Source organism: Esox lucius, chromosome 17 (genome assembly GCF_011004845.1).
Source record: "Esox lucius isolate fEsoLuc1 chromosome 17, fEsoLuc1.pri, whole genome shotgun sequence".
NCBI classification, from domain to species: Eukaryota; Metazoa; Chordata; class Actinopteri; order Esociformes; family Esocidae; genus Esox; species Esox lucius.
In genome coordinates, this window is record NC_047585.1 from 1,244,537 (window position 1) to 1,271,909 (window position 27,373).

Genomic DNA, 27,373 nt, shown 5'->3' on the forward strand with positions numbered 1-27,373 from the left:
AACCTGATTGAGGCGAACAAAAACAATCCAAAATTTCTCTTTGATACAGTTGCAAAGTTAACAAAAAAGCAAAGCTTAGCAAGTGAAGTGGGTCTTCACTTTAGTTGTAATGAATACATGAACTACTTTGATGAAAAGATCGTCACCATTAGAAAACAAATAACTGAATCCTTAAATAGTTATGGTCCTAAAAATCTCAGTTGTCCAAAAAATTTCCGGAACCTCCCTGATCAGGTGTCAATGGGGACACTTGAGTTTTTTGATACTGTATCGCTCGACACATTTACAAAATTTGTAATGAGTTCTAAACCCACAAACTCTCAGCTAGACCCGATTCCTACAAAATTACTTAAGGAGTTATTTCCTGTGCTAGGTCAGCCAATGCTGAACATAATAAATTGCTCCCTTTCCTCCGGATGCGTACCAAACTCATTAAAAATTGCAGAAATTAAGCCTCTTCTAAAAAAATCTAATCTAGATCCCGACATATTAAACAATTATAGGCCAATATCGAACCTCCCGTTCCTCTCAAAAATCTTAGAAAAATGTGTTTCCCAACAACTGAATGCCTTCCTAAAGACAAAAAACATTTATGAAATATTCCAGTCTGGTTTTAGATCTCATCATAGTACTGAGACTGCACTCGTGAAGGTAACAAATGACCTTCTAATGGCCTCAGACAAAGGTTCCGCATCCGTCCTGTTGCTTCTTGATCTTAGTGCTGCTTTTGACACTATTGATCACTCCCTTCTCTTAGAGAGACTGGAAACCAATATTGGGCTACGTGGACATGTTCTAGCTTGGTTTAAATCTTATTTATCTGAAAGATATCAGTTCGTTAGTGTGGATGGCATATCCTCTGACAAGTCAAAGGTATGCTTTGGAGTTCCTCAAGGCTCGGTTCTGGGCCCATTACTTTTCTCACTATACATGCTCCCTCTGGGCGATGTAATCCGAAATCACAATATTAACTTTCACTGTTATGCTGATGACACACAGTTATATATTTCAATGAAGCATGGAGAAGCCCCTAAATTAGCTATTTTGGAAGCATGCGTTTCAGATATTAGGAAGTGGATGACAGAGAATTTCTTGCTCTTAAACTCAAATAAAACAGAAATGCTCCTTTTAGGACCCAAAAAACAAAGAGCGTTGTTAGCAGATCTCACTGTGAACCTCGACGGCTGCATGGTCGTATCCCAAAAAACTGTAAAAAACCTTGGCGTTACCCTTGACCCTGACCTCTCTTTTGAAGAACATATAAAATATGTCTCAAGAGTTGCTTATTTTCATCTTCGAAACATCGCAAAAATTAGAAACTTTCTATCAAAAACTGATGCAGAAAAATGTATTCATGCTTTCGTTACTTCTAGATTAGATTACTGCAATGCTCTTCTCTCTGGTTATCCAGACAAATTAATAAATAAACTTCAATTAGTGCTGCACACAGCTGCTAGAATCCTAACTAGAACAAAAAAATTTGAACACATTACTCCTGTCCTGGCATCCTTACATTGGCTGCCTGTTAGGGTTAGGGCTGATTTTAAGGTTTTACTCTTAACCTATAAATCAATACATGGACTTGCTCCTACTTACCTTGCTGAAATGATCCAGCCATACATACCTACACGTAACCTTAGATCGCAAGATGCAGGCCTTTTAATTGTACCTAGAATTTCTAAACAAACAGTTGGCGGCAGGGCCTTTTCTCATAGAGCTCCACTCCTGTGGAATGATCTGCCAATTAAGGTTAGAAATGCAAACTCAGTGCAAACTTTCAAGTGTCTACTAAAAACTCATCTCTACAGCACGGTTTATAATTAGGTGTAGCCTGGCCCGGGGGCTTGAAGGTGACCAGTAGGTTTGATACTGTCCACCCTTGCTGTCTTGCCAGGTGGGCTCTCGTCGCCACTGGGATGCCCTCCCTCCAATGCCCTTCGGGGGAAGAGTCACTGGCTTGTTGTTGACTCTCTATTGCGCACTTGTGCAGTTGGGCTGTACGCTGCTAGCAATACTCGGCCCTCATTCAGGGGGGTTGCGGTTGGTGGGTGTCCCTTTGGTTGATGCCTGGCAATGTGGTTGGATTGATTTCCTGCCTGTTGGGCCCTGTCCGGGGCCTCCCCCGGGTAGGGCCACAGTGTCACCGGACCCCCCCGTCTCAGTTTCCAAGGTGTTACGCTGCTATATTATTGTGCTGGGGGACATGAGGGATGTACTACTAACTTTTCTCAGTTTCCTCCAATTTTAAATTTTAGAAGGAGAAGAGGTCCTGGTCCACACCTGCGGATTACCTGGTTTGGGGGGACCGTTGCTGTTCCTGTCCTTGTCCACCTGGTCATACTTCTGACCTAGTCTAAAATCGAATATACTCTGGATTTAGCCAAGAGAAATTTATTTATTATTCCAATTGGACTCTTAATATCTCACCCGGCACAGCCAGAAGAGGACTGGTCACCCCTCTGAGCCTGGGTCCTCTCTAGGTTTCTTCCTAAAATTCGACCTTCTTAGGGAGTTTTTCCTAGCCACTGAAATTCAACACTGCTGTTGTTTGCTCCTTGGGGTTTAAGGCCGGGTGTCTCTGTAAAGCACTTTGTGACAACTGCTGTTGTAAAAAGCGCTTTATAAATAAATTTTGATTGATTGATTGAAGGATCTGGAGAAGGTCTGTATGGAGGAGTGAGCCAAAATCCCTGCTGCAGTGTGTGCAAACCTGGTCAAGAACTACAGGAAACGTATGATCTTTGTAATTGCAAACAAATGTTTCTGTACCAAATATTAAGTTCTGCTTTTCTGATGTATCAAATACTTATGTCATGCAAACAAATGCAAATTAATTACTAAAAAATCATACAATATCATTTTCTGGAATTCTTTTTTAGATTCCGTCACTCACAGTTGAAGAGTACCTATGATGAAAATTACAGACTTCTACAAACTTTGTAAGTGGGAAAACCAGCATAATCGTTGCCATACTAATTGTTACCTATCTAGTTGGATTAATTCTGGCATCAAAAATATTGTTACATAAAAATATCAATGCATATATAAACTCAAACGTTAGTGTTAGCTATCTTTTACTGCAAGAAAGAGCATTAAGTAGGGACCTTCACACATCACATGTGGCTGATTTATCATGTTTGCTTATTAAACTGTTTTTCTGCTACTAGGCTACACCAAAACATTAGTTCAGGCATTTTCGGTAGAGTAACATTAGTCCTCAAAAAAATTAACTAATAATAACTGGGTATTGTCATCATAGAAAAAGATAATGGCCAATGTTGCAACTTCAATTTAGATTATTGTGATGTTTATAGCAACATCAGTATTCCTACCTCTTGTCTCAGCCATGCATCTCTCTGTGTTCTTCTTTCCCATGTCTCTCTCATAAATATGACACACAGTAGTGATTGGCTATTTATTTGTGATATATAACCAACTGATAATTCTACAGGCGGGACATTGAGCAATACAAGCAGAAACCTTTCACAGAGATGCGCTGCAAGAGAAGCACATTTAAAACTAAGTATTCCAAGTCCTGCTCCATAATCACCAGACCTCAACCCAACTGAGTTGGACAGCACATGTGGGAAAACTTTAAGACTGTTCGAAAAGTATTCCAGGTCACCATCTCATGAAGCTGATTAAAAGAATGCCAATACTGTTCAAAGCTGTCATCAAGGCAAAGAGTGGCTATTTTTAAGAATCTACAATATGAAATGTATGTTGATATGTTTTTTGGTTTTCCTATATGGGCTAAGTGTCACTGATTCAACATTAAACCAAGAATTATATACTGACTACTCAAGATATGTTCAGCTAATTGTCAGTTCAGCTAATTGTCTGGTAGCTCGTAAAAATGCGCTTTAATCTTTTGATGGTGCAATAATTTGAGCAATTATCTGTCCCACAACTACACTGGATGGTCGAGCTATGGCATTGAAGTCGGCTTTGTTACTTTGTAGCTGGCACACATCATGAGGAAACCAAATGATTTGTAGCACGATATGGGGTCTGGGGAGGGCATTTATAGTTTGATGTTATATCATACTGACAGGATGACTGAGACATATGAAGTTTTTCTGCGCTGCAAAGCTGCATTTTCCCTTTGGCCAAGTAGCATAAAGTTGTCACAACCTTGATGTCCGATGTTATTGGGTTGTTTCTGTTTGTTGGTGAAGTGAAGGCATCCCTGACTAGCTCTACTATGATCATAGTAACCTCGCGATTAAGGAGATACCTTGTTAAAAGCTCAGTATCAATAAATGTTTCTAAAACTTTGACCAGATTATGAAGTGGATTGCCTACTCCTAACTTTACCCAGATTTAGGAGCTGGTTTTACAGCTAAAATGCTTTGTGAAATACTCTTAGACCAAATATTTAGGAGTCCTAAATTTAGGACTGACACGCACATTTTTCTTAAGAGTTACTCCCAAATCAGCAAGGTAGGAGCTACTTTTAGCCTTAAGATGTTTTGTGAATATAGCCCCTGATGTCTTTACTATTATTATATGGAAAATTGTAGAAATAAAGAAATACCCTTCAATGAGTGTGTCCATATTGGTACTTTTTGCATTGGCTCTCAAAAACAATCACCCCCTTGGACTTCTACATTTTATGTTCTTAACATTAAGGATCTCATTTTGTTAAACAATTATATATTTAAACTGGCACATCCATGGCCTGGATATCCACTTTTTGTAGAGGGCCTGTTTTACACAGATTCACAATTGTGCCATATTCTCTCCATTTCTTAATAATGGGTTTTACTGTGCTCCTTGGCAATATTCTTATATCCTACCCTGGATTGGGGCTTTTGAAAAACCTTATTCTGGATTTGCTTTAAATGTTCCTTTGTCTTCAGGATGTAGTTTTTGATAAAAATTGTACTAAACACCTGTGAGACCTCCCAGAGATAGGTGTACTTAACCTGAAATCATCTGAAATGCTTTAATTGCAAACAGGTGTACTTCATTTTTAGGATTTCAGCAGTTCACTGGTGAAACCCTATTGTGTTTGTTCCGGTTCATTATTATTAGGGTTTCAGCATTTCACTGGTGAAACACTTTTGTGTTTGTTCCGGTTCATTAGGGTTTCAGCAGTTCCGCCATTTTGGATTTGTTTAACAAAATGAACTCCTCTGGCACCAACCGTCAGATTTCCATGTACTTTGATATTTGACATCTAAGGACCATGGTCTTCAAAAGTTATATCAGCCAGACCATTATGTCAAAAAACATGGATGCTATTGACCAATGAACATGTGAGGGGGTGTGGTTTTGCACATATATAGACACATCTCCTACAAGGAAAAAGGTATAATAATTCTACTTGGTACATATGTTGACACGGACCATACTGAAAAAAATACTGCAAAGATATTTCTATTAACCACACGTTGGCGCTACTGACAAATAAATGCCAAGGAGTAAATAGTTACATTAAAATAATTCCTGGACATAGTTGCCATCAAGTGTTCTATTTTTGCTAGTTGTTCAAGTTCAAGTACATTTACATTTTCTATATACGTTTTTTTTTTTTACATTGTATTTAAATATGCTAGCTAGTTACTCCATCTAAAATAATTGTGATGACATGAACATTATAACAAACAATTTAGCTATTCATTCTTTGCCTTTTAGATATGGTGTCATGTTTTCCTGCCTCAGTAGATGCTCAGTAGTCAATGCTCAGTAACTATGTTAATCTACAGTTTTCATTTGTGCAATGAATTGCAACTTTTGGCAAATAATTAGGGGAATACAATGTTGCCATGATTATTTCATTAAAAAACTAGCTAGCAGAGTCAATTAAAAATAGCTAACGGCACTTGCGTTAGCGATAATTGCTAACCACATTGGTTAGGTAGTATTAGGAAAATATGTATGACATACGGTTTAGCTAATAATAACTTGACCTTGTGGAGATGGTGTCATGCTTTCAAGCCTCAGTAGCTAATGTATGCTCATGTAGCCAAGTTTATTCTGTGTTTTCATTTGTACAACGACTTGTTGTACAAATGAAATATAAGCATATAAGCAAATGTTTAGTGAAATGCAACATTGCCATGATTATTTCTTTAAAAATAATTGCTAGAAGTGTCTCAGTCCATGCTAGTGTAAGTTCAACTTAAATCATTCTGGTGACATGAACATTTTAACAAATGCTTTAGCTATTACAAATGTGCCTTTGATAAAGAGGGTGTTACATGTTCAAGCATTACTAAATAAAAATGTCTCTGTTTTCATTTGTTTCTACAGTTCCACTTCTTAGGGTTAAACTTATCAATTGTATCATTAAATTGTAGATATGACAGTTAAATTAATATAAAATCTGAGTTGTAATTCAACAATAACACATGGGTACATAGGCTATATGCCCATGCCCTACGAAAGTCAACATATTTTTACAGTAAGAATAGGGAGGGTATTTTCCAAAAAAAAAAAAAAATCTGGAAAGGTTTTGGTATCATTGCTGCCACCTGTAATAATCTTTTGATCACCTGTAATAGTCTTTTGATCATCAAAATTAGATAATTTTAAGAGAAATAGTTTGCGTAATCATTGGTGTTAATATACTGAATTAAACATACCTTTTGAAAATGATGACTATCTCTTCTGACCCCATCATTATCTTACAACAAGCTGATAGTTGAATTCATTAATATGCTCTGTGCTGTGGAAGACTTGTAATTGTATTATAATACCATTGGAGGTAAATGTTACATTACAATAGTTTTCAGGAAATGCAAGTACATTCAGTTTGGCCAAACAGTGGTGGTATTATAGCTATAACACATTATAGCTTTGTCACTCAGTGAGATTACATTTGGTACACATGATCAGGGAAGTTATTTTACTCTGTGTGAATTATGTTTCAAGTTGGCCACATGGGGGCAGTATAGGAAAGGAAAAGCCATAAATGTCATATTGCTTGCAACTATGTAAATAAGTTGAAAGACATTTTCAATCTGGCTAGTAGTAACTTCAATACTAAAAACTGCAAAATGCTGCTTGCAGCTTTAATTATTATTATTATTCTCCTGGCAAAAAAGGGTGTTTTTTATGGTAGTAAAGGGCCAAGGGCCGCAGCTTCTGGTGCAGTAGCATACATGTCAGCCTCACGGTGGCGCTGTCACAAGCCTCCAAAGTCGCACTATTTGCAAGCTCACCATGCCCACCCCACGAGAGCTAGAGCCTTGAAAATGTGTACATAGGTCTATCTCCTCACTAAGATTTTTTTTTGCAAATGGGACCCATAAAATCCCCCATGATAGATATTCCGCCATTTTGGATTTTGTGAAAAACACTTAAAATGCTACTCCTATGGCACCAAATGACCATTCTTCATGTAAATATATATTTGTCATCTATGGACATAGGCCATCAAACGCTATAAGCCAGGCCAGTAGGCCGCTATTGACCAATAAACATATGCAGGGGTGGGGATTTGCACATTTATGCACACAACTACTACAAGGTTAATGATATTATAATCTTTGTCAATATATGGTCCATATATTCACAAAGATGACAGGACAAAAATTACTGCAAATTATTTTATTCAACCATACGGGGGCGCTATCGAGGTTTTCCACATTAGCAAGGTCATCATGCTCACCCCGTTTGAGATACAGCCTTGAAAAGAGTCCATCTCCACATAAGGAACATATTTGCAATTGGGACCCATTAAGTCGGGCGTCATGTTTTTTTGGCAATTCTGAATTTGTGAAAAAAGCTTCAAACGCTACTTTTACAGCATCAAATGACTGATGTTAAGTGTGATTACATTTGGTACACATGATCAGGGTTGTGAGTTCAGTTTATATGAAAGATGTTTCCATTTGGCCACATGGGAATATTAGTAAAAAGGAAAAATCATACATGTAATATTGTTTACAGCTATGGACTTGTGTCCTACTGGACAAACTGCAATCTGGCTACTAATAGCTTAATGCTGAAACCTACTAAATGCTGCTTGCAGCTTTAATACTTTTTTTTGTTTCTTTATGACATGTCCTAACTTGTTTAAAATAATCTTTGCCGAAATCTGACTCACAAACTGATCAAGTTAATGATATAGCCTTAAGACTTAAGACCCATAAACCTTGCCTCATTTATTTTCCATTATTGTCTAATACAATAAATAAGTAGCCAAAGGCACAAAGATAGACATTATGTTACCATAAACCCCAGGTTGCAGGTTGAAATAATGTTAAAGTCAAATGGATATTGGCATCTCTTTCAAATCAAACCGCTTACATGCTTGATGTACTGTTGAGATAATTTTTTCCGCTAACTGCACATAAGAACATTCACACGTAGCTAGGGCACTGACTTGCTAGTAATGGATATGGGCAATTCTGCAGTAAGGTCAACCTGAACATGCAAAAACAGTTTACAATAAATACCTTTAAATAAATTAATACATTTTGTACAATTTTAGACATTTCTTGCATCTTAAAAGTAAAGAAAATGTTCAGTTGACAACAGGTATTATAAGGAAATTTGATGAATAAGTCTTTAAAAAATGCACAACGTAACATCCATAACGGTTGATTTTCCTCTCTAAAGAAAACACAAAGATATTCATAATTGTTGTTTTTGTATGCAACCAAGCCTTCATTTGAAAGGGGCTATTCATATTTTAACCTAAGAATGTAGGATTTTCAGACATTTGTCAACATTTCTCTACCCCCCAAAATGTCTGTCCATTTCCATCACATCTGTAACACAAGTTTTGTTGTTCTGTAAACAATGTGGCATTACTTTTTTATACACTTGCTTTCTAGGGTTCAACAAACATTCATACATTAAAATATAAATGTATCCTTGATAAGTAATTTCTGTGAGGCAATTTCTTTCTGATATGCTGTGAAAATCTCAGATTTATAAACCTGGAATTGACCATATACTTTCTATTATGGTTAATCTTATGTAGGCATAAGCTAGTGGTCGCAAAACAACTTTAAAGTGCAGGCAACGCCCTTGATACAGATTCATATGGAAGCAGTCGTGAGATGTGTTCTAATGTTGTACCTGTAGAAGCTGTGTGGCAGTGGCTCTGTTCTCTGGGTTCTTCACCAGGCACTGGGAGACAAAGTCTTGGAACTGCTCAGACCACATACCTGGGTTTCGGAACGTCGGTGGCGGGTTTGTAGGAATCATAAATATGGCCTATAACAAAGCAATGTTATAAAAAGGACACACAAAAATCCTGCACTAGTGCAGTATCAACAACACAAAGCCCCCCATGGTAAGTTCTCAGTTTTTGTTACTATACTCAGATTGGTTACAGAGGAGTCAACCCTAAGAAGTCTTTGACACGTTCAATCGATAACAAAACTGGATGTAAAAGTGAACAATAGGCTCACCCTCATTGGGTGGATGTCTGCATAAGGAGGCTTCCCCTCCGCCATCTCAATGGCTGTGATGCCTAGGGACCAGATGTCAGCCACACAGTTATAGCCAATCTCCTGAATCACCTCAGGTGCCATCCAGAACGGAGTACCGATTACTGTATTCCGCTTGGCCATGGTGTCCTTAGGAACAGATGAGGTGTGACATGTAAATTGCACATAATCTCATGATCAATCAAATTTCCACTCTTTGTTTAGAATTTTCCCTCAGTAAGAGCATTGAAGATGGGTCGTAGCTGGGTCTTCCAGCATGACAACGACCCGAAAAACACAGCCAGAGCAACTAAGGAGTAGCTCTGTAAGAAGCATCTCAAGGTCCTGGAGTGGCCTAGCCAGTCTCCAGACCTGAACCCAATAGAAAATCTTTGGAGGGAGCTGAAAGTCCGTATTGCCCAGCGACAGCCCCGAAACCTGAAGGATCTGGAGAAGGTCTGTATGGAGGAGTGGGCCAAAATCCCTGCTGCAGTGTGTGCAAACCTGGTCAAGAACTACAGGAAATGTATGATCTCTGTAATTGCAAACAAAGGTTTCTGTACCAAATATTAAGTTCTACTTTTCTGATGTATCAAAAACGTATGTCATGCAATAAAATGCAATTGAATTACTTAAAAATCATACAATGTGATTTTCTGGATTTTTGTTTTAGATTCCGTTACTCACAGTTGAAGAGTACCTGTAATAAAAATTACAGACTTGTAAGTGGGAAAACCTGCAAAATCGGCAGTGTATCAAATACTTGTTCACCCCAAGTATTATGGTTGTGACCTTAAAGCTCTATTTTGGTCTCGTCACTCCAAATTATAGTGTGCCAGAAGATGTGAGGCGTGTAAAGGTGTTGTCGGGCATATTGTAACTGGGCGTTTTTGTGGCATTGGCGCAGTAAAGGCTTCTTTCTCGCAACTCCACCATGCAGCTCATTTTTGTTCAAGTATCATTATATTGTGCTCCTTGAAACAACCACAGAGCAGCCTGTATTTGTCCTGAGGTTACCTGTGCAGTTTTTTTTTGTATCCTGAACAAATCTTCTGTTTTGGCTAAAATCTTTCTTGGTCTATCTGACCTTGACTTGGTATCAAGAGATCCCCGAATTTTCCACTTCCGAATAAGTGATTGAACAGTACTGACTAGCAAGGCTTTGGATATCTTTTTATATCCTTTTCCATCTTTATAAAGTTCCAATCCCTTATTACGCAGGTCTTTTTACAGTTCTTTTCTGCTCCCCATGGCTCAGTATCTAGCCTGCTCAGTGCATCCACGTGAGAGCTAACAAACTCATTGACTATTCATACACAGACACTAATTGCAATTAGGTGTGGGAAATTCACCTTTAATTGCCATTTTCACCTGTGTGTGTCACCTTGCGTGTCTGTAACAAGGTCAAACATTCAAGAGTATGTAAACTTTTGATCAGAGCCATTTGGGTGATTTCTGCTATTATTATTATGATTTTAAAAGGAGCCAAACAACTAAACAACTGTGATAATAAATGGCTTCATATGATCACTTTTCTTAAATAAAGACTGTACAACTTACATTAAAACCCAAACCTTATGTGGGGAAGTTGGCAATCCAACTGTTACTGGATTGGTAGTAGTAATCACTAAACCACCCTCAATCTATTGCGCTACCAGTGTCCTTAGATACACACATTTTAATTTAAAACAACAAAGCCTTTTACAGAAGTGATCTGACTTCTATAAAAGACAAATCTGATAAGACACACCTACTTGGGCAGCCTGTATAAACGCAGCTAATGATCTTCACAAGCTGTCAGCGAGCAGAGTTCTCTTACCGTCAGCTGTCCCGCAACCCCAAAGTCAGCCAGCTTGGCCTGGCCCTCTGCATTGAGGAGGATGTTCCCTGCCTTGATGTCTCTGTGGATTTTCCTCATAAAGTGCAGGTACTCCAAACCCTTCAGTGTGGACTGCACTATGGTGGCGATCTCATCCTCTGTTAGCTACGTGAGAAAAGGTAAGCACACAAAATAACCACACATTTTTTTTTTTTACAAAAATAACAAAATCCCTTCAACAATAACCAAATTATTATGAACATATCAACATATCTAGTAAAAAAATGTGGGTTTGAAAGGTGTTATTACACATTGCTTGTTCAGGTAATATAAACATTCTTATTCATGCTGGGGGATATTTCAGGTTTAGCATGTTACCGTTTTGTTGCGCAAGCGAATGATGTCAGAGACAGAGCCAGCTCCACAGTACTCCATGACGATCCATAGGTCGCTGTTCTTAAAGTAACTACCATAGTACCTCACAACATGGGGACTAAGGACACAAATGGGTTAGTCTACTTAAATCAGAACACAGGAAAGGTTAGATATTGTATGGATTGTTATTACATTTTATAAATAGAACAGTCTTTTGCAAGGATCATTGTCATATTGAAAAATAAAACATTATAATAACTTGGTAAAGACATTGATGACATTTGTAGCAACAGCTGGTATTATATGAAGCTTTAATACTTTTTTTATTATGTGAGCAGTATCAATTGTTTAAATAAATAATGACAAATACATCACTCCGGTCACTCCAAGTAAGGTCAATTTACAACTGATGATGTTCGAGATTTAGATAGTGTCTTCAGACCCCTGACAAATCTAATTTTAGCAAATTACAAATGGCACGTTATGTGTAATATTTTAAAACACTGAAATAAAAATTAATTATTGTAAAGTGAGATTAATGTTATGTCGGAAAATATCTGAAGAATTTCGGAAAAATTATAAAAAACTGAACTCTGTTATTTGCAATAAGACCAAATAGCATTCTACAGAAGTCAGACAAAAAGGTAAAAAATTATATCAAATATGTGGATATCGTTTTGCATATAGTTACATCAACAAACAGGAAATCACATCACAAGGCAATGCAAAAAAAAGTCCCCCAAAAAAATAAAGATAGGACAAAAATTACTTCCTCATTGTTCAGTGGCTAACAATGGATTAATGGTGCCAAGGTCAATCATATCTAGAGCTCTGAAAGACACAACTACCCCTACAGTGGAAAGATGTAGGGATAGTGGTTAGGGATGGATGATATGGCCAAAAAATTATATCACAATAGATTCCTAGATTTCTTTGATACCACAATGATGACGATTCATCATTTATTTATTTTTATTCCAGAAAAAATAATAGAAGAAATAAAAATAATTAATAAATTAAACCTATTATACTTTATACAAGATTAACCATATGTTTAGAACACAAAGCCATGTGTTCTCTCTTCTTCAGGTGATAAATAATGTTATCAATCCTAACAAAGCAAGTTGCTCATACAACACAGCACAAACCTGTGGAGAAGACGTAAAGGCCTCACCTGTTACACTGCTGCATGATGGAGATCTCTTTAATGATCTCCTGCAGGTCGGTCTCCACTGGAACCTGTTTGATGGCCACAATCTCCCCGGTCTCTTTGTAATTGGCCTTGAAGACACTTCCATATGACCTGCATAGAATATGACAAGCACTTTTTGTTACTAATCATATTAAAGATATGTTCTCCAAAGCATGTCTGGTCATGGGGCCGACGTGCCAAGTTGTCTGATTGAGGGGTTGTTAATTAGGATTTTTTTAAACTATTTACATTTCTGACCTAGACCAACTAATCAATGACATAGGAGGACGTGTTGTTACTATGGTTCTATGTTATCATACTGCAAAATAAACAAATCAAATCACAATGCATAGAGGTACAAATAGAATAATGATGCACATTGCAACGGCACTAAAGTATTGTGAAAATACAGGCCTTTAATGAAGGAGAAATACAGTAGGGCTTGTTGTGGAAATTTCTTTAATAATGTATTCTAACGATTAATTAAACGACTGAGCAACTGTTTAGATGAGAAAAGGAATGTTGGTTGTGCTGTGGGAAAGTAAGTATGAGGTGTTGAGGTAAACATGAAGCTCCAGCAGGATGGGGGTAGATGCAGATCAATGGGTTTTAGGACAGGATAGGAGAAGATACACAACAGGGGGTAGGAAGGATAAGGAACATATGTGGTTTTATGGTGCGACCATGTGGGTTCCTAACCCCACCCGTTTCTCTATAAGTATTAAATGTATTGAATGTGCTTTAGAGACTATTCACTGTTCCTTTGTAACCTGCGTATTCTCTCCTTGCAAGTATATTAAACCGTTTATTGCGCAATTGATTTCTCCTGACTTACCTACCATTTTCATAGAACTATTTGGACTTTAGAAATTACCATCACAGGCTGTAGCAATTGATTATTTCCATAATCGATTATTCTATGTATAAAATGCTTGGTTATTTCAACCATGCTTCTCAGGAATTCCGTAACAATACAACTAACTTATATACTGCAACTACATCCATTGTTAACATGAAATTGTGCAATTATGTTTCGCTACTAACATATCCCCAGTGTTACTGGTCCTTAATGACTCACTGCTCCTTAAAACAATGTCTTGCCTCTTACCGAAAATCTGATTGAAAGTTGCAGAAATGCCCGCCCATCATCCTGACCACAACGTCTTTGCAAACAGCCACTCTATTTAACTATTAATACGCTCATAAATGACCCTGGTCGTCCCTGCGGCTGCGGGGAAACCGTGCTCCTCTCCCAAGTATTCTCTTAGCAAACATCCAGTCACTAAACAGCAAGCTGGACGAACTTAGGAGCAGGCTAGCTTTCCAGCGGGACATTAAGAACTGTAACGTATTGGTTTTCACTGAAGCATGGCTGGAGCCCTCAATACAAGATTCGGCCAGATGCGACCAAAAGGGCTATCCATTCATCGGTAGGATCGAACAGCAGAGTCCAGTAAAAGTAGGGGGGTGGTGTCTGATTGTTGACGTGCTGTACCCTGCCTGCTGTTACCTACCTGGCTACCTGCCAAACTTTTTCGAATTTACTCGATATAAACTAATTGGTCAAAATTCTATTTTAGAGTTTTACCAACGCAATATTTATCTGTTGACCTCTTACCCAACTTCTCTACACCGGGACTCTTTTTGGACATAATTAACAGAACTACTCACCCCTGAACACCCGAGGCTAAGTATCATTACAATGCCTTTTCACTGTAATTGTTGTAGCAACAACACGGAGGAGAATGTTCGTCTTAAGTTAAAGATAGCAGAGTTAGAGGCTCGGCTTCTGACGCAAATGCCAGGCAAGGATTATGCTAGTGTAGAAATAGAAAAATCTGCGTCAGTGCCACCAGGTAGAAACGATAGTTTTGTTAGCCCCCCGGCACAGCTCCTGCAGCCGGGCAATAACTTTCTCTTGGTCACTGGGAAGAAATGCCGTCGACCAGTTAAACCTGAATCGTTGCTAAAACCAACTGAGACTTTGAACAGGTTTTCCCCACTGGAGTCGGAGTCAAGGCCCGAGCCGTCTTCGGAGGGGAATGGTCGGCAGGCATTTTCTACCGGTGGCCTTGAAAATCTGAATACTTTAGTCATTGGCGATTCCATTACCCGCAGTATTAGACAAAAGAATCAGCCGGCGATCGTACACTGTTTACCGGGGGGCAGAGCCACCGACGTAGCCGCAAATCTGGGGTTGGTGCTAGCGAAGTCTAAAACTGGCAAGTATAGAGAGTACAGAGATATTGTTATCCACGTTGGCACCAACGATGTTAGGATGAAACAGTCAGAGGTTACGAAGCAGAACATAGCATCAGCGTGTAAATTAGCTAGAAAGATGTGTCGGCATCGAGTAATTGTCTCTGGCCCCCTCCCAGCTAGGGGTGGTGACGAGCTCTACAGCAGACTTGCGCAACTCAATCGCTGGCTGAAAACGGAGTTCTGCCCGTCGCAGGAGGTAGAGTTTGTAGATAACTGGCCTTCTTTTTGGGACTCTCCCAGAAATAGGGCCAGGCCTGATCTGCTGAGGAGCGACGGACTCCATCCTAGCTGGAGTGGTGCTCTTCTTTTGTCTAGGAACATTGACAGGAGTCTCACTCCTATAGCTTTAACATGAGATAGGGTGCAGGTCAGGCTGCAGGCTGTTAGCCAGCCTGCTAGCATAGTGGAGTCTGTCAATAGCATAGCCAGAGTAGTTAGTACAGCTTTACCTATTGCCACTGTGACTCGTTCCAGGCTGAGAAAAGTTAAACAAGGTAGTGCTAACAAAAACAACCTTATTAAGATAAAGCCTTCCTCCACCTCGGTCAAAAATAAAAATAATTGTATCACTTCGCATCTCAAAATGGGACTCCTAAATATTAGATCTCTTACTTCAAAGGCAGTTGCGGTAAATGAATTAATCTCTGATCATAAACTAGATGCTATTGGTTTATGTGAAACGTGGCTAAAGCCTAATGAATTCACTGCCTTAAATGAGGCCTCTCCTCCTGGCTATACTAGTGATCATATCCCTCGTGCATCCCGAAAAGGAGGGGGTGTCGCTAATATTTATGACAGTAAATATAAACTTACTCTCAAACATATCACAGAGTTTCATTCTTTCGAAGTTTTACTCATGAAAGTTAACCAGGCCGATAAATCATTTTACATAGCTACTATTTATAGGCCCCCCGGGCCATACACATTGTTCCTCAATGAGTTTCCAGAATTCTTGTCTAACCTTGTAGTCATGGCAGATAGTATTCTAATTTTTGGCGATTTCAATATCCATATGGAAAACCCCAATGATCCTCTTCAAAAAGCCTTTCAAACCATAATCGACTCAATGGGTTTCATCCAACATGTCTCAGGTCCAACACATTGCCACAATCATACCTTAGATTTAGTCCTGTCACGAGAAATAGATATTGTAGATCTAATAATTTACCCCCAAAATCCTGGATTATCGGATCACTGTCTTATTACATTTACCGTTAAAACAAGAAATCCACTTGCCCCCCAAACAATGAGTTTCAAAAGCCGTACTATAAATTCTCGGATTACAAATAAATTCCTTGATATTCTTACTAGTTCGCTCATAAATGACAGAGTAAATAAATCTGTAAACGATCAAATCGAGGATCTAAACTCAATACTGCGAAATACATTAGACATAGTTGCACCACTAAAAACTAAAGAAATACGCAACAAGAAACTTGCTCCTTGGTACACCGACAATACTAGAGCACTTAAGCAAGCCTCCAGAAAATTGGAGCGAAAGTGGCGCTCCACAAAGTTGGAAGTATTTAGACTAGCCTGGATAGACAGTACAGTACAATACCGAAAATCACTCACGTCTGCTCGATCAGCTTATTTCTCCAACCTGATTGAGGCGAACAAAAACAATCCAAAATTTCTCTTTGATACAGTTGCAAAGTTAACAAAAAAGCAAAGCTTAGCAAGTGAAGTGGGTCTTCACTTTAGTTGTAATGAATACATGAACTACTTTGATGAAAAGATCGTCTCCATTAGAAAACAAATAACTGAATCCCTAAATAGTTATGGTCCTAAAAATCTCGGTTGTCCGGAAAATTTCCGGAGCCTCCCTGATCAGGTGTCAATGGGGACACTTGAGTTTTTTGATACCGTATCGCTCGACACATTTACAAAATTTGTAATGAGTTCTAAACCCACAAACTCTCAGCTAGACCCGATTCCTACAAAATTACTTAAGGAGTTATTTCCTGTGCTAGGTCAGCCAATGCTGAACATAATAAATTGCTCCCTTTCCTCCGGATGCGTACCAAACTCACTAAAAATTGCTGAAATTTAGCCTCTTCTAAAAAAATCTAATCTAGATCCCGACATATTAAACAATTATAGACCAATATCGAACCTCCCGTTCCTCTCAAAAATCTTAGAAAAATATGTTTCCCAACAACTGAATGCCTTCCTAAAGACAAAAAACATTTATGAAATATTCCAGTCTGGTTTTAGATCCCATCATAGTACTGAGACTGCACTCGTGAAGGTAACAAATGACCTTCTAATGGCCTCAGACAAAGGTTCCGCATCCGTCCTGTTGCTTCTTGATCTTAGTGCTGCTTTTGACACTATTGATCACTCCCTTCTCTTAGAGAGACTGGAAACCAATATTGGGCTACGTGGACATGTTCTAGCCTGGTTTAAATCTTATTTATCTGAAAGATATCAGTACGTTAGTGTGGATGGCATATCCTCTGACAAGTCAAAGGTATGCTTTGGAGTTCCTCAAGGCTCGGTTCTGGGCCCATTACTTTTCTCACTATACATGCTCCCTCTGGGCGATGTAATCCGAAATCATAATATTAACTTTCACTGTTATGCTGATGACACACAGTTATATATTTCAATGAAGCATGGAGAAGCCCCTAAATTAGCTATTTTGGAAGCATGCGTTTCAGATATTAGGAAGTGGATGACAGAGAATTTCTTGCTCTTAAACTCAAATAAAACAGAAATGCTCCTTTTAGGACCCAAAAAACAAAGAGCGTTGTTAGCAGATCTCACTGTGAACCTCGACGGCTGCATGGTCGTATCCCAAAAAACTGTAAAAAACCTTGGCGTTACCCTTGACCCTGACCTCTCCTTTGAAGAACATATAAAATATGTCTCAAGAGTTGCTTATTTTCATCTTCGAAACATTAATCCATGCTTTCGTTACTTCTAGATTAGATTACTGCAATGCTCTTCTCTCTGGTTATCCAGACAAATTAATAAATAAACTTCAATTAGTGCTGCACACGGCTGCTAGAATCCTAACTAGAACACAAAAATTTGAACACATTACTCCTGTCCTGGCATCCTTACATTGGCTGCCTGTTAGGGTTAGGGCTGATTTTAAGGTTTTACTCTTAACCTATAAATCAATACATGGACTTGCTCCTACTTACCTTGCTGAAATGATCCGGCCATACATACCTACACGTAACCTTAGATCGCAAGACGCAGGCCTTTTAATTGTACCTAGAATTTCTAAACAAACAGTTGGCGGCAGGGCCTTTTCTCATAGAGCTCCACTCCTGTGGAATGATCTGCCAATTAAGGTTAGAAATGCAAACTCAGTGCAAACTTTCAAGTGTCTACTAAAAACTCATCTCTACAGCACGGTTTATAATTAGGTGTAGCCTGGCCGGGGGGCGTGAAGGTGACCAGTAGGCTTGATACTGTCCACCCTTGCTGTCTTGCCAGGTGGGCTCTTGTCGCCACTGGGATGCCCTCCCTCCAATGCCCTTCGGGGGAAGAGTCACTGGCTTGTTGTTGACTCTCTATTGCGCACTTGTGCAGTTGGGCTGTACGCTGCTAGCAATACTCGGCCCTCATTCAGGGGGGTTGCGGTTGGTGGGTGTCCCTTTGGTTGATGCCTGGCAATGTGGTTGGATTGATTTCCTGCCTGTTGGGCCCTGTCCGGGGCCTCCCCGTCTCAGTTTCCAAGGTGTTACGCTGCTATATTATTGTGCTGGGGGACATGAGGGATGTACTACTAACTTTTCTCAGTTTCCTCCAATTTTAAATTTTAGAAGGAGATGAGGTCCTGGTCCACACCTGCGGATTACCTGGTTTGGGGGGACCGTTGCTGTTCCTGTCCTTGTCCACCTGGTCATACTTCTGACCTAGTCTAAAATCAAATATACTCTGGATTTAGCCAAGAGAAATGTATTTATTATTCCAATTGGACTCTTAATATCTCACCCGGCACAGCCAGAAGAGGACTGGTCACCCCTCTGAGCCTGGGTCCTCTCTAGGTTTCTTCCTAAAATTCGACCTTCTTAGGGAGTTTTTCCTAGCCACTGAAATTCAACACTACTGTTGTTTGCTCCTTGGGGTTTAAGGCCGGGTGTCTCTGTAAAGCACTTTGTGACAACTGCTGTTGTAAAAAGCGCTTTATAAATACATTTTGATTGATTGATTGATGGTTCATAGTAAACGATCTTTGGTGTCTGGATGTGGACTGTATCTCTTCTGGATGCTCTCCTGATCTGGAGCATCTTACGATTAAATGTCGCCCTTACTATCTACCCTGGGAGTTTATATCAGTCATTTTAACATTTGTTTACACCCCCTCCCCCAAGCCAACCCTGGGGCTGCGCTCAATTAACTTTTTAGAGTTATCGATAAGCTTGAGTGTTTACATCCGGAGGCTGCCTTCATTGTTGCTGGCGATTTTAACAGCGCCAATCTGAAGAAAGTCCTACTGAAGTACAAAAAACGCATGAACTTCCAACACGCGGGAAAAACACCCTGGACAATGTCTACTCTAAAATTTCCTCACGGATTTAAGGCCCTACCCCGTCCTGCTTACAGGCAGAGGCTAAAACAAGAGAAGCCAGTGACGAGATCCATTCAACCATGGACGGACAAATCGGACGCCAACTTATGTTACAGTTTCATCACCACAGACTGGGAAATGTTCTGAGAGGTGTCTGGAGTTAATATCAATGAATACACAGAGTCAGTGACCGGTTTTATTAGCAAAAGTATTGACGAAGTTGTACAACGTACAACTACAAAATCTTTTTCTAATCAAAAACAGTGGGTCAACAGTGGTATGTGTGCCATGCTAAAGGTACGGAATTCAACCATCAACTCCGGCAGCATGGACAATTATAAGAAATTCCGGTATGATCTCAGGAAGGAAATAAAAACTGCAAAAAGTCAATACAGAGACAAAGTACAATCTCTCTACGAGGGCTCCAATACCAGGAACATGTGGAGTGGTCTGAGAACCATCACTGACTATAAAGGCAATACAAGTAGTGTGGGGGAAGTGCCAGCTTCTCTCCCAGAGGAACTTGGAGAGAAACTTTCTATGCTTGCTTTGAGAACATCAGCCCTGGCATGGATACTCAAATGGACCAGGACGACTGCCCTTTCCAAATGACCAGGTCAGATGTCTGTAAAGCCCTAAAAAGGATTAACACCCACAAGGCTCCTGGACCAGGCTGTGTTTTCAAGGTCTGTGCTGACCAACTGGCTTAAGTATTTACTGATATCTTCAACCTAGTGGTCCCCACCTGCTTCAAAAAGTCACACTGTTCCTGTGCCAAAAAAGCAAAAAGTCCTCGGCATGAATGACTACCACCCTGTAGCACTCACACCAATCTTCATGAAGTGCTTTGAGCGGCTAATTAAAACACACCTCACAGACTCCATGGCTGCAACACTTGCCACGCTACAGTTTGCTTAAAGACAAAACAGATCCACAGAGGACACCATCACTCTGACCATCTCATCTGGACAAAAGGTACACATACAGTATCTCACAAAAGTGAGTACACACCTAAGTGAAAATGTCCAAATTGGGCCCAAAGTGCCAATATTTTGTGTGGCCACCATTATTTTCCAGCACTGCCTTAACCTTCTTGGGCATGGAGTTCACCAGATCTTCCCAGGTAGCCACTGGAGTCCTCTTCCACTCCTCCATTATGACATCACAAAGCAGGTGGATGTTAGAGACCTTGCAATCCTCCACCTTCCGTTTGAGGTTGCCCCACAGATGCTCAATGTGGTGTAGGTCTGGGGTATACTCTCAGCTTCTTTAGCAAGGCAGTGGTCATCTTGGAGGTGTGTTTGGGGTCATTATCATGTTGGAATACTGCCCTGCGGCCCAGTCTCCAAAGAGAGGGGATCATGCTCTGCTTCAGTATGTCACAGTACATGGTGGCGTTCACGGTTCCCTCAATGAACTGTAGCTCCCCAGTGCCGGCACCACTAATGCAGCCACTAATGCACCACCATGCTTGACTGTAAGCAAGAGACACTTGTCTTTGTACTCCTCACCTGCCACCACACACGCTTGACACCATCTGATCCAAATAAGTTTCTTTGTCTCATCAGACCACAGGACATGGTTCCAGTAATCCATGTCCATGGTCTGCTTGTCTTCAGCAAACTGTTTGCGGGCTTTCTTGTGCATAATCTTTAGAAGAGGCTTCCTTCTGGGACGACAGCCATGCAGACCAATTTGATGCAGTGTGCGGTGTATAGTCTGAGCACTGACAGGTTGACCCCCCACCCCTTCAACCTCTGCAGCAATGCTGGCACCACTCATACGTCTATTTCCCAAAGACAACCTCTGGATATGACACTGAGCACGTGCACTCAACTTCTTTGGTAGACCACGGTAAAGCCTGTTCTGAGTGGAACCTGTCCTGGTAAACCGCTGTAGGGTCTTGGCCACCATGCGGCAGCTCAGTTTCAGGGTCTTGGCAATCTTCTTATAGCCTAGGCCATCTTTATGTAGAGCAACAATTCTTTTTTTCAGATCCACAGAAAGTTATTTGCCATGAGGTGCCATTGTTGACCAGTATGAGGGAGTCTGAGAGCGATAACACCAAATTTAACACACCTGCTCCCCATTCCCACCTGAGACAACGAGTACCACTAACGAGTCACATGAAAATGGCTAATTGGGCCCAATTTGGACATTTTCACTTTGGGGTGTACTCACTTCTGTTGCCAGTGGTTTGGACATTGATGGCTGTGTGTTGAGTTATTTTGAGGGGACAGCAAATTTGCACTGTTATACAAGCTGTACACTCACTAATTTACATTGTAGCAAAGTGTCATATCTTCAGTGTTGTCACATGAAAATATATAATCAAATATTTGCAAAAATGTGAGGGGTGTACTCATTTTTGTGAAATAGTGTATGTGAGAATGCTGTTCTTTGACTATAGCTCAGCCTTCAACACCATTGTGCCCCACAAGCTGGCGGTTAAGCTCAGGGATCTGGGTCTCGACCCCACTATGTGCAGATGAACTTCCTGACGGGCAGACCCCAGGTGGTGCGGATGGGCAACGCCACCTCCTCCTGACTGACTCTAAGTACTGGTTCCCCCCAGGGCTGTGTGTTGAGCCCGCTCCTGTGCTCTCTCTTCACCCACAACTGCCTGGCAACACATGTTTCCAACACCATCGTTAAGCCTGCTGACGACACCACCATCATAGGCTTGATATTTGACAATGACGAGTCAGCCTATAGAGACGAGGCAAAGACACTGACTTCGTGGTGTCAGGATAACAACCTCCAGCTCAATATCAGCAAAACAAAGGAGATGATGAATGATCACAGGGAGCAGCGGAGGGGAGACCATGCCCCCATACTCTGCAGTAGAGAGAGTGCACAACATCAGGTTCCTCAGGGTCAACATCAGTGATGACTTGACCTGGTCTCATCACTCTAATGTTGTGGTGAAGGAGGCCAGGAAACACTCTTCTTCCTATGCCGATTAAGGAGATTTGGCATGGATTCCAGAATACTCACCAACTTCTACAGATGCACTATCGAGAGTATCCTGACAGGCTGTGTCACCGCCTGGTATGGCAGCTGCACCGCCCTCAACAAAGCACTTCAGAGGGTCATTAAAACAGCAGAGAGCATCACAAGGTCTGACCTGCCATCCCTGCAAGATCTCTACACAGAGAGGTGTAGGAGGAGGAGCAAACGGATCATCACAGATCCCAGCCACCCATCTCACAGACTGTTTACCAAGCTGCCGTCAGGCAGAAGGTACAGGAGTATTCAGTCCAAAACAAACACCTCTCACTTTATATCATGCACATCTGTCACTTATATCATGCACACCTGTCACTTTTACATTGCAGTACGGTTGTATAGTTTTTATTGATGTGTGTTTTTGTATAGTGTTATTACTGATTGATTGTGTTATCTTTTTTTTAAATTATAATTACTGTTACTTTTCAACTTTTAACCACACTGTCGGGCATTTGAAAACCAAGCATTTCATTGCCGTAACTTGTTATTGCAAATGACAAATAAACCTTTGAACTTGAACTTGGTAAAGTACAATGTTCCCAGGCTCAGTATAAAGGTTCACATTCCTTCATACAACCAACCTGAAAAAAATTACCATTTGTTTTTCTTAGTCAATCGTTCTATGTTAAACTGTCAGTTCATGAAAACATTGTAATAGATAACTAACGAACTGTTTATACATGGAGCAAAACAAGACATACATCACCACTCATTCCACAATGCTAGTTACTCTGAAAATAACATGACACTGTCCATCAAACAAGTTCTACTGCTGGTAATATTACAATTGTTTCAGTGCCTATGTAAGATGTTTTAGTTGTTTTCCAAAAAGTTTTATTTTTCTGATTCTGTTTATACATGGACCAGACTTCATATGTCACCACTCACCACACATTCCCCTCCAATACACGCTGAGTCAGACATTGTCTTTAGACCTCAGTAGGTGTGGGGAGTTTCTGTCAGGAAAATGTACCACATAACCTCGGGAAGGAAGCATTTGACAATTACAAATTTCAGTTAATTACAGTTCATGTCTGAAAAACTTCCGACACAAATCTAGAAAAAATGGCTCTCGTAAATGAGACAACTATGCAGCTCTATTGTCCCAAATAGCTAATTAGCCCATCTACTTGTGCTTTGTTTGAACATACCACGTCAAAACACAACCATCATCAATAGCGATCTTATACATTAGGAGTATTTTGACAACACATTTCTTGGGAAGAGCGTATCAATCCATTTGCTCGTTTTTCAAATCATCAATCCCAGAATCTGATTAAATCAGACAAGGTATGCCTTCCACACAGCTGTAAACGCACAAGATATAACTTTATCGGCATCATAGTAAATCGCTGTGACAAATCAGGAAAAAAAACAGGCTATACTTGTGCCTTATTTCCAGCGGTACATTTGAATCATGGCTAGTACATTTGAATCATAGCTAGTACATTTGACTCAGGGTGGTTGTGGTTGGTTAGTCTCAATCTGGTTGATACTTGGCAAAGTGGGTGGAGTGACTTCTGCCTCTTGGGCCCTGTCTGGGAATAAGGCCACAATCTTAGCCCCAAGATTTTAGGTTGCTATATTATTTTGCCGGGGGAGTAAGGTCAGTCCTCCTTCTCCCCTGTAAAACAAGGAAACTGAGGAAAGTTACAACCGTGAACTGAAGTATCAAACTAAACATAAAACAATGAACCACAAACTAAGGAAAACACAGGCAGCTGAAATAGGGTCCCCAATCAGAGGCGGTGAGAGACAGCTGCCTCCAATTGGGGATACTTAACACAGGAGAACAGAGCCTTGACTGTGGTCCCAAGGCGCATGGAGATGCCTAGGGGACCCCAGCCAGGACCTGACAGTTATATTAGAAAAGGTAAACGTGAACGTGGTGTTTACCAGCGAGATTTGTTGTAGCTACCTATGGTGTATTACTGGAAGTGGCACCAGGCTAACAAAACAGGCAGAAAACCCTGATCAACATTTGTGTTTAAAATAGAACTACGGTTTAAAATTATTTTGTCATTTAGAGATAAAATCATATTGTATTATAATGGTTGTCACTACGTTCCACAATTTTAAGGATGTATGATGAGCAGCTGTTTGATGAGAGTTAGGTTGGAATAGTGAACATTAAGTGAGTGCATAGAGAAGATTATTTATTTATGAAACATAATGGTAAGGTAACAATCAAGAGCAAACATTTATATTTTAGTTAAATACTAAAGTCATCTACTGTGTTATACTGTACAATGTTGTGTTACTTTAAATTTGTTATTGAAAGAAACAGATGCCTAATTTGTGAAAATGTTGCTACAATATACAGTGGGGAGTACAAGTATTTGATACAATGCCGATTTTGCAGGTTTTCCCACTTACAAAGCATGTAGATGTCTGTATTTTTATCATAGGTACTCTTCAACTGTGAGTGACGGAATCTAAAACAAAAATCCAGAAAATCACATTGAATGATTTTTAAATAATTAATGCACATTTTATAGCATGACATAAGTATTTGATACATCAGAAAAGCAGAACATAATATTTGGTACAGAAACTTTTGTTTGCAAATACAGAGATCTTATGTTTCCTGTAATTCTTGACCAGGTTTGCACACACTGCAAGCAGGGATTTTGGCCCACTCCTCCATACAGACCTTCTCCAGATCCTTCAGGTTTCGGGGCTGTCGCTGGGCAATACGGACTTTCAGCACGTGAGGATGTCATGAGAGGATAGTCCCTCCAAAGATTTTCTATTGGGTTCAGGTCTGGAGACTGGCTAGGCCACTCCAGGACCTTGAGATGCTTCTTACGGAGTCACTCCTTAGCTGTGTGTTTCGGATCGTTGTCATGCTGGAAGACCCAGCCACGACCCATCTTCAATGCTCTTACTGAGGGAAGGACGTTGTTGGCCAAGATCTCGTGATACATGGCCCCATCCATCCTCACCTCAATACGTTGCAGTCGTCCTGTATCCTTTGCAGAAAAGCATCCCCAAAGAATGTTTCCACCTCCATGCTTCACGGTTGGGATGGTGTTCTTGGGGTTGTACTCATCCTTCTTCTTCCTCCAACCGAGTGGTTGGAGTCTGTTTGATTGAGCGTGTGGACAGGTGTCTTTTATACAGGTAATGAGTTCAAACAGGTGCAGTTAACACAGGTAATGAGTGGAAAATAGGAAGGCTCCTTAAAGAAAAACTAACAGGTCTGTGAGAGCCGGAATTCTTACTGGTTGGTAGGTGATCAAATACTCCGTCTCTCACAGTTGAAGTGTACCTACGATAAAAATTACAGACCTCTACATGCTTTGTAAGTAGGAAAACCTGAAAAATCGGCAGTGTGTCAAATACTTGTTCTCCCCACTGTACATTAGGGCTATATCATTTAACTTACAATGCAGAAATTCATAGAATGTTGGTCTCTAATAACGGTTTGTGCAGAAGAATTAAGTGTTAATTAATTAAGTGTAATATTGACTATTTGACTATCTGCAATAAAAAATTTAACAATCATCATTATTGATATAAAATATCCTCTCCAAATAATTGATATAAACTATCCTCTCGGTTCAAATAATGATCGTCCAAGAAAAGAACAATATCAAGAAGGAGATGAATAAGCGTGACCCAATAAGCGTGACTCTGTGACCCGTGTGTTGGTGTATTGAAAAATGTATATTTTCTGGAACATTTCAAACAATGCGGAATACAATATCAGAAAAAAAAAGGGAAAACGTAATCATCACAGTAGAACACCAAGTCAATTAAACTTTAGGGATATCAATATGTCCAGTTAGGATGTATAAGTGATTGTGAATCAATGTCACCTGTTTTGGTGCAAATGAAAGTGCACTGGAGAGGCAACAGCAAGACAACCCTGAAAACAGGAATGGTTTTGCAGGTGGTGGCCACAGACAATTGCTCTCTCCTTTTCCTTCCTGACTGATTCTTCTCTAGTTTTCCATTTTGCTAGTGTCCTACTCACTCCTGGTAGCATGATGCGGTACCTGCAGCCCATTCAGGTTGCACAGATAGTCCAGCTCCTCCAGGATGGCACATCCATAAGTGGATAGAAGGTTTGCTGTGTCACACTGGATCTCCACCCATGCTCTCAAGAGAATGAAGGAGATACCAGGAGACGGGCCATTACACAACAAGAACTGGGCAGGGCTACAGAAAGGCATCAACCCAGCAGTATAACTGGAATCTGCTCCTTTGTGCAAGGAGTAACAGGAGGAGCACTGCCAGAGGCATATTCTTGGAGGGTCGCAAAGACCTTCACGTGCAATGGTACCCTGAACCATCATCAGACCTTAAACTGGTGCAGTGGGCCTTGGGTTCCACCTGGTGCAGGACAATGCCCAATCTCATGTGGCCAGAGTGTGTAGGCAGTCCCTTGATGACGAAGGCATAGATGCCATTGACTGCCCCTTACGTTCCCCAGACCTGAATCCAATTGAGAACCTCTGGGACGTTATGTATCGGTGCATCCGACGCTGCCAAGTAGCGCCACAGACTGTCCAGGAGCTCTCTGATGCTCTGATCCAGGTCGGGGAGGAGATCCCCCAGGACACCATCAACCATCTCATCTGGAGCATTATGACTTGCCGCAAATGAAATTTACGTAAGTTGGATCAGCCTGAGATTTCAACTCGGTGTGAGTTTGAATACAGCCCTCAGTCGGTTGGTGATTTTGGCTTCCATTGACCGTTGTTATATCGTTTTGTTCTCAGTGAATTACACAATGTACAGTAAAGATCGAGACCCGATGTGTAATTTAAATGTTCCCTTAATTTTTTGGAGCA

The 27,373-nt window shown here is 40.3% G+C and overlaps 1 protein-coding gene across 1 annotated transcript in view; it reads right to left on the reverse strand.

Annotated features, from left to right (window-relative positions):
• LOC105010087 (serine/threonine-protein kinase 4) overlaps window positions 1–27,373 on the reverse strand; it is a 74,350-nt gene that overhangs the window by 18,892 nt on the left and 28,085 nt on the right. Inside the window, 5 exon segments of the mRNA XM_013131227.3 lie at window positions 9,037–9,174; window positions 9,372–9,539; window positions 11,209–11,373; window positions 11,587–11,701; window positions 12,758–12,886. Of these exon segments, the coding sequence (XP_012986681.2) occupies window positions 9,037–9,174; window positions 9,372–9,539; window positions 11,209–11,373; window positions 11,587–11,701; window positions 12,758–12,886 (715 nt within the window).